At 42.8% G+C, this 12054-nt stretch overlaps 1 protein-coding gene across 2 annotated transcripts in view; it reads left to right on the top strand.

The window, feature by feature from the left end:
• The first annotated feature begins 397 nt into the window (after positions 1-397).
• Positions 398-12054, top strand: part of HEXA (hexosaminidase subunit alpha) — a 34808-nt gene continuing 23151 nt past the window's right edge. For both annotated transcript variants that reach the window (XM_054563440.1, XM_054563359.1), the window contains exon 1: positions 398-691. In XM_054563440.1, the coding sequence (XP_054419415.1) occupies positions 439-691 (253 nt within the window). In that variant the 5' untranslated portion in view covers positions 398-438. The remainder of the gene's footprint in view (positions 692-12054) is intronic.

Here is a 12054-nt window from a genome sequence, read left to right as displayed (position 1 = left end):
GCAGAGCAGCGACCTGTGGTTTTAATTCTCTTTTCTGGTTCTTAAGTTCCCGGTGAACTCTTACACTTCCTTGAAGATTCAGCGTAGAAATCCCCGGACTGGGATCTTTCCTTTCCCGCTCCCCACGTGGTCCTTCTAAAGTCTTGGGACGCTCACAGTTCTGTGAGGGAAGGCATGGCATCTGCGCTGTGCACTAACGATTGCGCCGCCAGGCCCTACAGTCGACCGCAACAAGGGCCACCGCCGGTGGCCAGCACTCTCGGCGCCACGCCGCAGGGGCTCCGGAGTCACTCTAGGAGAAAGGACAGGTCCGCGCTCCTAGCTCACGGGCAAGGAGCGGCGCCGGTCACGTGACTCTCCGGTTGTCACGCGGGCGCCGCTCACCTGACCTGGGGGTCACGTGGCCCAGTCCTCTGGGACAGAGGAGACCGGAGGGCCATGGCAGGCTCCAGGCTCTGGTTTTCGCTGCTGCTGGCGGCAGCGTTTGCTGGGCTGGCCACGACCTTGTGGCCTTGGCCCCAGTACATCCAGACATCCGACTGTCACTACACCATCTTCCCGCACAACTTCCAATTCAAGTACGACGTCAGATCGGCCGCGCAGTCGGGCTGCTCCGTCCTCGACGAGGCCTTCCAGCGCTACCGTGACCTGCTCTTCGGTTCCGAGCCTTGGCACCGGCCCGCCCCGACAGGTGAGCCGGACGTGCCTCGCCTCGTTCCTGGTTCAGTGACTGTCTGCCTGGGACAACGCCCCAGACTTCCTGAGACGCCCTTCATTGGGCTTTTGCCCTACCCGCTAATCACCACCCTCTAGTTTCCAGTTCGTCCTGCCCTTTCCCTCCCCGAGGTTTAGTCCCTTAACGCCATTCACATCCCTGAACTGACTGATGGGGCCAGGATTTTCCTGCCCTTGGTCTGATATTTCACCCAAAATGCGTGCTGTAAGACTACGGTTCAGTCAGGATGCCAAGTTACTGAACACACTGTGCGGGTAGACATAAGGTGTTCAAGTGTCACGGGGTCCTAGTGAAGCTGTGACCAGGACTGACACCCAAAATTGGTATGACGAAGTGTGAGCAATGTATTGACGTACGCAACATTACATGAAAGTGTCTGACACATAACATGTTCAGTAAATGTTTAAACTGTGAGAGAAATAGAACACTTCTGTAGGGAAATAGTTTTGAGCAGCCACCTATAGTGAGGTGGTGAATATAATGGGCCAGGACTAAAAGGAGGGTGTTCCAGGAAGTGTAAAAGGCTTGATCCGAGGCACAAGGGATTATGATTGAGCTCAAAGTGCTGGCTGTGTGTGTGTGTGTGTGTGTGTGTGTGTGTGTGTGTGTGAGAGAGAGAGAGAGAGAGAGAGAGAGAGAGAGAGAGAGAGAGAGAGAGAGATAAGGGTCGGGGCTGGGAGTGGGGAGGGAGGAGATGATCCCCGGCGAGGGGGCGGGGCGGCGTGCGGATTGGATGAGAAGTTAGGAACGCTTTGGATATTCGTTTAATTTAAATTAGCAGGTGTTAGCAATTTTCTTTAAGGTAGCTGCTAAAAATTGATTATTATTTCAAAGCAAATTGATGAGTACAGTTGGCAATGCAAAGGAATCAAGGTTTGTTATTCCACTTACGGATATAAAATTTAAAGTCCTCTCGAAAACCTGGAATCTAGTTCTTCTGGTTATGTGTAGGTGTTTATGGTTGGGCCATATGGTAACATCGTTTTGAATGATGTTTCAACTATGCTTAAATTACTCGTAAATGTTTTTATTTGGTATGTAGTATTAAAAACATTTAATTAAACAGATGACAGTCAGAGGGTGACAGAGTCTGTCAGCTTCAAGGTAGTTCTTGACCAGTAAGAGGCATTAGGTTGGGAGGATAAAAGGCCTGCTGTTGTGGGTGTGGTAGATCACATATTTCTCTGAATCCTCAGTGTCAGTAGAATACCTTACATAGGATTGGCACTCAGAATATGATTATTTTGGTATAGAACAGTTAATGCTTGTGAAAAAAAAAATCTGACATGTAATTGGTATGTGCCTATCCCTGGTCTGTGCACTCTGGATGTTATAAGAAAAGTAGAAGACCTAGGCCCAAGCATTGTAGTCAAAGTGGGGAAATATGAAGCCAAAGGACACAATGCATTATAAAATGCTCAAAAAAAAAATTAGAATGTTTACTACTGTTGGGTAAATTAGGATAATTTCTGTATTTCTAATTTAAGCCTTTACCTTCATTACAATAAAACTACAGTTTAATCAAGAAAATAGAAACAGGCAGTTACGCAACAATGGGGTGCTGTCAATTCCTAATGAAAGAGATTTAGAGACAAATAAGAAATTAAATCAAGTTACATTTCAATTTATTACCTTCATGTGAATGAATTTTCTCTTAGTTGAAGGGTTCTCATCCATTGAAAGATAATGAAAATTGGTTTGCATGAACATTACCAAAGACATACGAGTAACTTCTTTCTCTCTTGTTCTTCCCATGGAGTCTTCCCTTTGGAACAGTTTTTTGTTTTTGAGGCTTTCAGATGACTGGAGCTATAATCCTATTTTTGAGAGAGAAAAAAAAAAAGATGAATTGATAGAAGAGAAAGCAGCATCAACAAGACCCAAACCAGGGTCTATTGTTTCTCAATAGGACTGGTCTTAGTAAAGAAAACAACATGTACAAGTTAAGTCTTAGCTAACTGCTTTCGTCCTGTTTCTTCAAATAACTTCCTGTAGGCACTGGCCAGTGTTTTTCTTAATGCAGCACAACTTCTGGTTTTGATCTGAACCTCGAATTCAGTGGGATTCTTACTTCCTTTTCTGAAAAACAAGCCTAGTACTGAGTTTCCATTCTATTCTGAATTCACCTTCAAGGGTTAGCTGTAGTCCCTGTAATTCCTAAACGGTGTGTGGAGCAAGTTTAGTATTTACTACCTGTCTTTGTCATTGAGAGATGTTTCTGTCAACTGGAGAGTGTGCGCTATATGATATTAAACGTGTTAAAAGGAATTATTTTAGGTTCTAGATATTTGAATGACCTAGGTCTGTGTTTTGATTATTAAGCCATCTGATCATTTGGGATAGCACCCATCTAATGTTGCTAAATATTGGGTTGGCCAAAAACTTTGCTTGTTTGTTAGATGGCTATAATAGTGCTTAGTTGTCTTTAACTTCATTTGAAACATTCTGTTAGATTGTATTGTGACAGCTGTGATCAGCATGCATTAAAAAACATCAAAATTAGTGAATTTTTGTGTATCCATTTTATTATTGAAGATGGAAGAAAATATACAACATTTTCAGCATATTACTCTGTCTGATTTCAAGAAAGGTAAAAACATGCCCTGACTGGTGTGGCTCAGTAGGTTGAGTGCTGGCCTGTGAAGCAAAAGGTCACCAGTTCGATTACAGATGAGAGCAGATGCCTGGATTGCAGGCCTAGTCCCCAGTGGGGTACATATGAGAGGCAACTGATATGTGTATCTCTTCACCCATCCATGTTTCTCTCCCTCACATTCTCCTTCCCTTCCCTTTTCTCTAAAAATAAATAAATAAAATCTTTAAAAAAAAAAAAAAAGGTAAAAACACAACTGAAACACACCAAAAAAGATCAGTGCAGTGTATGGAGAAGGTGCTGTGACTGATCAAACATATCAAAAGTGGTTTGCGAAGTTTCGTGCTGGAGATTTCTTGCTGGACGATGCTCCATGGTCGGATAGACCAGTTGAAGTCGATAACAATCAAATTGAGACGTTAATTGAAAACAATCAGTGTTATACCACGTGGGAGATAGCAGACATACTCAAAATACCCAAATCAATAGTTATTGGTGAAAATGAAAAATGTGTCTTTAATTTTACTGGAAAAAAAACAACAGACTTTTTGACCAACCCAGTACTTCTTTGGGTAATTGATGGAGCTGATAAAGCCCTAATTTTTCAGGTTAAATGGCTAAATCTGATTATGTCATTTGATAGCAGTCTTCCTTGCTTTTCCTGAAACTAGTTGATTCAAGCCATTAACAAAGTTTCCATCCTGTTCTGGTGTTCACATGCAAATTCCTACGAGTTACTTAGGATCCCATTGTCCCTGAACAGAATAATCCCTATCCTGTTTTCCCCAGTTCTTTTATTGTAGAATGGAAGGATTTTTATATGAGTATTTGGATATGTCTGCAGCCATTTTCAATATTTGATTTCCTTGTTCTCAGATATTATACAAATGACTAAGTATAGTTTATTATAATCTGAAACTCCTAAAATACCTCCTCTGGTTATTCCTTCTATAACTATGGCTGAAACATAGTAGATACTTAATTATTTAATGGATATATTAACTTAAAAAGGTTACTTTGTATACAAGTTTGTAAGAAGGCCTCATGGTTTTTATTCCTTTTCTAAGATCATCAAAAGGGAGATGATTTGAAGGTTTCATTTAGAAGTGATTGTCTTTACTTTCAACTTTCAGACGTGGAATATTAGTATGTGGTTCCAAGGAAAAGAGGATCACACTGTGCTATGGTCCCAGCTCAAGCTGATTTACCTCCTCATGGAGCTGGAGATTCATTGGTAATGGATCTAGGGAGTGTAGGAAATAAACAGGTAAGGTCAGGCAGCTGGGCTGGGGGGAAAGAGTAATAATGCTCATTTGTTCTCTCCATTCTAATTGGACTAGGGACCATGTACACTTTAGCCTTTCCCATGACAAGGGCAAGGCATATTCCTGTTGAAGACTTCATTGCCATTAAGTTTGTTATCTTAAAAGCAGTCCTGCAGAATTACTTTTCTAGCGAAGGAGAATGGAGGGGCACATAAGGAAGAGAAATCCTAAGAATTGGAAAGGAGGTAGAGAGCAGGAGCTAGTTATTTTCTTTTTTATTATGTTTTATTGATTATGCTATTACACTTGTCCCAATTTTTCCCCCCCTTTTCAACCTTCACACAGTGCCCCCTACTCCCTCAGGCAATCCCCACACCATTGTTCATGTCCATGGGTTATATGTGTAAGTTCTTTGGCCACTCCATTCCCTATACTGTACTTTACATCTCTGTGGCTATTCATTAACTACCTATTTGTTCTTCTTAATCACCTCACCTCTTCACCCATTCTTCCCCTCCCCCTCCCATCTGGCAACCATCAAAACCCTCTACCCATAGCCATGATTCTGTCTCTGTTATTTTTGTTTGGTTAGTTTCTTTTTTAGATTCAACTGTTGATGGATATATATTTATTGCCATTTTATTGTTCATGGTTTTGATCTCCTTTTTCTTAAATAAGTCCCTTTAACATTTCATATAATAATGGTTTGGTGATGATGAACTCCTTCAGCTTTTTCTTGTCTGGGAAGCTCTTTATCTGCCCTTCAATTCTAAATTATATCTTTGCCGGGTAGAGCAACCTTGGCTGTAGGTCCCTGCTTTTCATGACTTTGACTATTTCTTGCCAGTGCTTTCTAGCCTGAAAACTTTCTTTTGAGAAATCAGCTGACAGTCTTATGGGAACTCCCCTGTACGTAACTAACTTCTTTTCTCTTGCTGCTTTTAAGATTCTCTCTTTCTCTTTCTCTGTGGCATTTTAATTATGATGAGTGGGCCTCTGAGCATCCATCGTGTTCAGGACTCTCTGCTTCCTGGACTTGCATGTCTATTTCCTTAACCAATTCAGGGAAGTTTTCTTTCATTTCTTTTCAAAAAGATTTCCAATTTCTTGCTCTTTCTCTTCTCCCTCTGGCACTCCTAAGATGCGCATGTTTGAGGTTGTCCCAGAGATTGCTTACACTATCCTCGTTATTCTGGATTCTTTTTTTCTTCTTCTTGTTCTGGTTTGTTGTTTTTTGCTTCCTAATGTTCCAAATCATTGATTTGATTCTTGGTTTCATCCACTCTACTGTTGTTTCCCTGTACACTGTTCTTTATTTCAATTAGTGTATCCTTCATTTCTGACTGGATCTTTTTTATGCTGTTGAGGTCCTCACTAAGTTCCTTAAGCATCCTTATAACCAGTGTTTTAAACTCTGCATGAGATAGATTGCTGATCTCCATTTCATTTAGTTCTTTTTCTACAGTTTTGATCTGTTCTTTCATTTGGGCCATGTTACTCTGTCTCCTCATCTTGCCATTTTCTCTGTACCTGTTTCTATGTATGAGGTAGAGCTGCTATGACTTTCTGTCTTGGTAGCATGGTTTAATGTAGTAGGTGTCCTGCAGGGTCCAGTGGCACAGTCTCCCCTATCTCCCAAGCTGGGTACTCGAGTTGTACCCTGGGTGTGGGCAGAGTACACCCTCCTCTTGTTGAGCCTTGATTGCTGTTGGCAGGTCAATGGGAGGGATTTACCTAGGCCAATCAGCTGCAAGGACTGGCTGTGACCACTGACTACCAACCACCAGCCTCTGTGGAGGATCTGCTGTGCAGGGGCTGAGTGGTGTTGCTCCAGTGTGGTCTGTAGCTGTCCACTGGGTGCACAGGCTCTGGGCTTTCTCAGGTTGTGCAGGCCAAAGTCAGCTCCAACCTGTGTTCTGCCTGGGACCACCCCCCCCTACCTAAGTGGAATCTGAGTTGGCTGCTGCTTGTGCTGGGCTTGGAGATTCCCAGGCAAAGACAAGGTGTGAATATATGCTGACTGCTGCTAGTGCCAGACCTGAGGCCACTTAGCAAGATGTGTGGGTGCTGATGGTTTACTGAGGCCAGCTGTTGCTTGTTTGATAGGATTTAGGAAGGTGTGAAGCATGAGCCAAGAACAGCATTCATATGGAAAAGTAATGGTTAACAGTGTGGGTGGGACAGAGTCTCAGGGGATCTCAAGGGTGGAGCAAACAGTGTTAGCCAGGTTGATGGAGTCTCAGATATGGTTCCTGTCTCCCAGCTCTGTGGCTCTGTGGGTGAAGGGCTAGAAAATTGACAATGGCCTCTGCCTACCTTTCTGTCTGGAAGAAAGCTGTTCCCCAGCTCCCACCTTGATGCCAGACACCTCATTTCCTCCCTTTATGCCACTGGTGCCTTTCAAGCTACTATCCTGGTGCTGGAGCTCAGAGGTAGTGAATCTGAGTAAGTCCGTACGTGGGTTGTTTACGGTGAACTGCTTGGGATCCATAAGTTTCTTCCATCAACTCAATCCCAGCTAATTTTTGCAGCCAGAAGTTATGAGAACTTATCTTCCTGGCGTTGGAACCCTGGGCTGGGGGGTCTGTGTGGGGCTGGGACTCTTCACACCCAACATATCCCTCCTGAATTTTTATCCACTGCACGTTGATATGGGACCAACCTGTTCTGCATCTTCACCTGTCCTACCAGTCTGAATGGATGTGGTTTCTTTAATTCTGTAGTTGTCAGACTTCCATTCAACTCGATTTCTGAGCGTTCTGTGTGATGGTTCCTCTATATTTTAATTGTAATTTTGATGTGGTTGTCCGAAGAGGTGAGCCATGTTTACCTATGCCACCATTTTGACCGGAAGTCCAGGAGCACTTTTTTAGTGAGGGGCAAAATAATTGTTGTGTTCCATTTTGAATCCCAGGGCCTAGATTATCTTGTCCTGGATGCCTCAACCAGCCTCACATGTCACAATCCTGGTTGGTTTTTTTTCCCTTTATTACTCAGTAGGGACATTTTTCCCATAGCCCTGGTTAGTACTAAGCCCAAGAAGCGCTGCTTGATCAAGATATGGTAGTCTGGGCCTGGCTTATAAAAAATTCAAGTCATACTTCCTTGAGCTATCATTGCTCTGCTGCCTTGGATATTCTGCTTGAAGACTCTATACAGTGGAGGACTCTCTCTCAAGCATGATTTGTTCAGGATCCAGCCAGAGAATGTTTACTAGTCACTCATTTAACTGTATGCCCTCAGGCAAGCTGCCTAATTTTCAAGCTCCTGCTGCTGCTGCTTTTTAAAAAAACTACCTATATTGAAGATAACAAGGAGATAGGGATGAATGTCTTTACAGCCTTTGAAGGGGGAAATACAGAAGGAAAAATTCGGTGATTTTAAAATAAAACAAAAAGTACAAGTCTGAGTCCCAGCGGTATCCTTTCCTCACCACCAAACAGAAGTGTGAAGCAGGGCGTTTTAGGATTTTGCCTGTTGATACTGCTTTTTCATTTTTTTTGTTTTGTTTTTAATAGCAGGTGTAGGGGTTTTTTGTTTGTTTGTTTGTTTCCTCTTACAGCTACACAATCTCTTTCTGGGACATGTTGTTAATATATTAGCTTGTTAAAGGGATAAAACTCAATCCTGTTCGTGTTGATTTTGCAGAAGGAAAGTTTTACTGCCTAACCAATACTTCTCTTAGAAATGAAGGAGGTCACTGGTATGTTTCTGCATTTTTGAAAATCCCCTCTGCTGGCCCTGGAAATAAGTGACAAGAGTAGAATCAATGTGCATCATCAAGAGTTTTATCCAGCTGGGTTAGGTAGGACCTTTCTCCCACATTGTGGGGCCACTGACAGCAAGGTCAGCTGGAGAGGTGAGAGAGGTGTCTGTGTGGATGGTTTTCTGAGATCTGCCTCAAGATTTATGGATCTGTACATAGCTCATTGTCATAGAGAAACAGATTTGCTTCTCTTCTCTATTCCTATCAGTAGTGAATAAAACTCATTAATAGAGTCAGGAACTTCTCTCTCTCTTCTTCTTTGCTTCTGTTTTAAGCTTCTGTTACTGATTAAACTTCTTGGCCATGCACTCTACCCTGATCTCCAGCCAGTAGTGGTGTGCTGTCGTTGTGCTTACATTTGGGGTTGGTTGGGATCTGGCTATGGTGTAGGGCTCTTGCCTCTGGACGTTGGACATGTGCGCTCAGGTGCAGGAAATTGGGTGCTTGTCAGCTCAAGTGTCAGTAAGCGGCCTCCCTGTCTTTTTTTTCTTTTTGAAGATTTTATTTATTTTTAGAGGGAGGAAAGGAATCATTGATGTGTGAGAGAAACATCAGTTGGTTGCCTCTTGCACACCTGTGACCGAGGACCTGGCCTGCAACCTTGTCATGTGCCCTGACAAGGAATAAAACCTGCAACCTTTTGGTTTGGGGGACGACACCCACCCCACTGAGTCACACAAGTCAGGGCAGCCTCCCCTTCTTTTGTAAAGCTTTGGTGTGGAAGCAAGGGAAACAGCTTACCCAGGTACACTGGATGAAAATTTTAAATTCTGTCCTGTTCTGTCTTGTTCTGCCTTGTCATGGTGGTAACTAATTACTAAGATCTCACATTATTAGCTATGATTATTTTGACTGGGGCCACAGTTGTAGTCTGAGGCAGATTCAGAGTTCTAAGCTGATGTTCTTTTTATGTGTTGGAGTGTCAGCCTGTTTGCCATACAGGGTGGCTTCACACAGTAGTAGAGCCTTCAGGCTTCTGTAAGAAGCCCATGAAAAGCCCTGGGGGAAGCTACTCCTATGGTGTGGATATCCCACAAAGTATCCAAGCCGTGGGCTCCTCCAACCAAGTGGAAAAATGACTTACCAGGAAAAGTGAAGTAAAAAGTGGGAAGAAAAAATGCATTTGTTGAATGTTTAGCACTTGCTGTATGTTATGCCCATTCATCTTCATAATAGCTCTGTGAGGTTCATGTTATCTTTGTCTTTCAGAACTGAGACTCACAGAGACTAAGTAACATGTCCAGGGTTACACAGTTGGCAGGGGTAGAGCAGAAATTCAAGTCAGTCTTTCTCTCTGCAAAGATTCTCCTCTTTTTACTGTATAGTCTTGGGGTAATCTACACATAAGTATCTTCATCAAGCATTATACCAATTAGTGATTTGGAAAAACTACTGGCCCCTGGTAGAATTAAGCCCTGATCACACTTTAGTGTTAATTACTTCAAATAGTAACTTCTAACATCAATTGCTTAATCAATGGCACTCAAGTTATGAATATTTTGTTGCCCATTGTTATCAGACTCCAGTAGTATTTCTAGCTTGTTCCTTCCTTAGTACAAGTCAGATTTTAAGCAACTATAGCTGGTCAGTAGCTCTGGTCCAAAGAATATTAATTGAACTGTCTCCCATCCCTAAAGAATTTACAGTCTCTGGAAATGGAAATACAGACATACAATGAAGTGTGATTTTTGCTGATAATTGAAGTACAAGGTGCTTGGGGAGCACCTGGCCCAAGTGTGCATGTGTGTGCACATGTAGGTGCATTTTGAGAGGCTTCCATAATAGCTGGCTAATCAGATCTGAAAGTAGTAGTTGGTGGAAGTGGAGGTAGTTGTCCACATAGAAAGAACTGCACATGAGAAAGGCTTTCAGGAAAGAAGCCTTCATGCCATATTCAAGGAACTTAAGGTCAATATGGTTGAAGCACACAGTTCCAGGGTGGACCAGCAATATCAGGAACTGAAGACGTAGTAGACCCAAATCATCTGAGGATGACTCCAGATTTCTGATGTAGCAATTTGAATGTATTCTGCGACTGTTCACAAAGATAGGGAACATAGAAGGAGAGAAAGGGAAGGGAGAGAGGATAGAGTGAAAAGAGAGACACAGATTTTGGGCCTGGTGAGTGTGAGGTATGTAGTATCCAGCAAACAGCTATATGGTACTGAAGATGGAGAGAATGAGTTGGAACACTTCCAGGGGACAAGAAGCTCCAAGAGGTGACCATGGGAGGGTGTCGAGGAGCAGGAAGATGTTGCTGGATAACTGCTAAGCCAGAACGTAGGTTAGTTCTTCCTCTTGAGTATTGAAATCATCTAGGACGATAGCCAGCCTTGAGATGGAGAGGAAGACTGGGGACCAGGATCCAAAGTCTGGAGTAAATAAAGAAGTGACCAGGAAGTTGCCGAGTGTTGTCACAAAGAAAGGGTCAAGATTTTACAGCTGGATGGTGTGAGACACAGAGAAGAGCATTTTTTCTCACCTGATGCTAGAGGGCCTGACAGCAGCTCCAGATCCCAACCTGAGGATGCGAGAAGGAGCTGCCTCTCAGAGAGGCTTGTAGGAGAGGTAGCATTTCTGGGGTGAGCCAGCCTCAGAGAAGGAGGCAGTAGAAGAGGCTGGGGATTTTTGTGGTTAAATAACCATGGAACAAGATTCCAGAAGATTTGTGGGGGTAGGTGACGTGTAGTACAGGTGGTTTGTGGAGGATTGGGAGATCCTTGCGGGATTGGGAGTGTAGGTCCAGAAATGAGCAGAGGCAATAAATTATATGCTGGGCAGAGAGAGAAAAGATTGTAGAAATATGACATGGTAGCTCTCCCTGACTGTAAGATTGCCAAGAAAATAAGTTCCAGAGATAAGCAAGAGTTTAGGTGTACACAAGAATTTAATATATGATAAAGGAAGCATTTCCAATCAAAAGTAGAAAGATAGATCAGTCAGTAAATGAGTAGGGATAGCTTATTATTTATTTTGAAAAAAATTTAAATTAAATCTTTACCTCATATCAATCACAAAAGTAAACTCCAGGTGGATTAAAGACCTGAAGATAAAAGATACACCATAACAATATTAAAAGGAAATAAAGGAATTAATTCTTCCAATCTATGAACACGGTATATGCTTCCACTTATTTGTGTCTTCCTTAATTTCTTTCTTCAGTGTTGTGTAATAATCGATGTTTTTATAAAAAATTGAAAGACTGCAAAATGTTAACCAAGGTTATCCCTTGGGACCTATAATTATAGGGAGTTTTTTTTTTTTAAAGGAGTTACAGAGGGAGAGGAGGAAAATAAATCAAATTTTAAAAGTAAAGGAAAAAAGACTACAACTTTTACAGAAGGTGGAAGGAGGAACATCCAGGATTCATCTGTGGGCTGGATCTAATGCACTTCTGGAGGAGTAGGTATTAGACATCTCTGGAGAATGAACATTCCTCGGACTCACGGGAGGGGGCACCATGGTCCACATTGAATTCAGCAGCACTGCGGAGGGGTTCCAGGCTCAGGGCAGCCAGGTTCTCATACTCCTGTTTTACTGGGATAAGAAGGTAACAGAGGTGGCCTTGCCCCGTCCCCTAACCACACCAGTGTACTTTGGCATTAACTGCTTCCCAGGCTGTGGAGTACCTCATCCCCTCTTGATATGACAGCCTGGCAAACACCAACTCAGGGTTCAAGGTTCCTTCCATGGT

Source organism: Pteronotus mesoamericanus, unplaced genomic scaffold (genome assembly GCF_021234165.1).
Source record: "Pteronotus mesoamericanus isolate MK-2021 breed Mesoamerican mustached bat unplaced genomic scaffold, CSHL_Meso_final contig_100, whole genome shotgun sequence".
Classification (NCBI taxonomy): Eukaryota; Metazoa; Chordata; class Mammalia; order Chiroptera; family Mormoopidae; genus Pteronotus; species Pteronotus mesoamericanus.
Note: the sequence above shows the minus strand (reverse complement) of the source record. Positions and strands in the feature narration are given on the sequence as shown.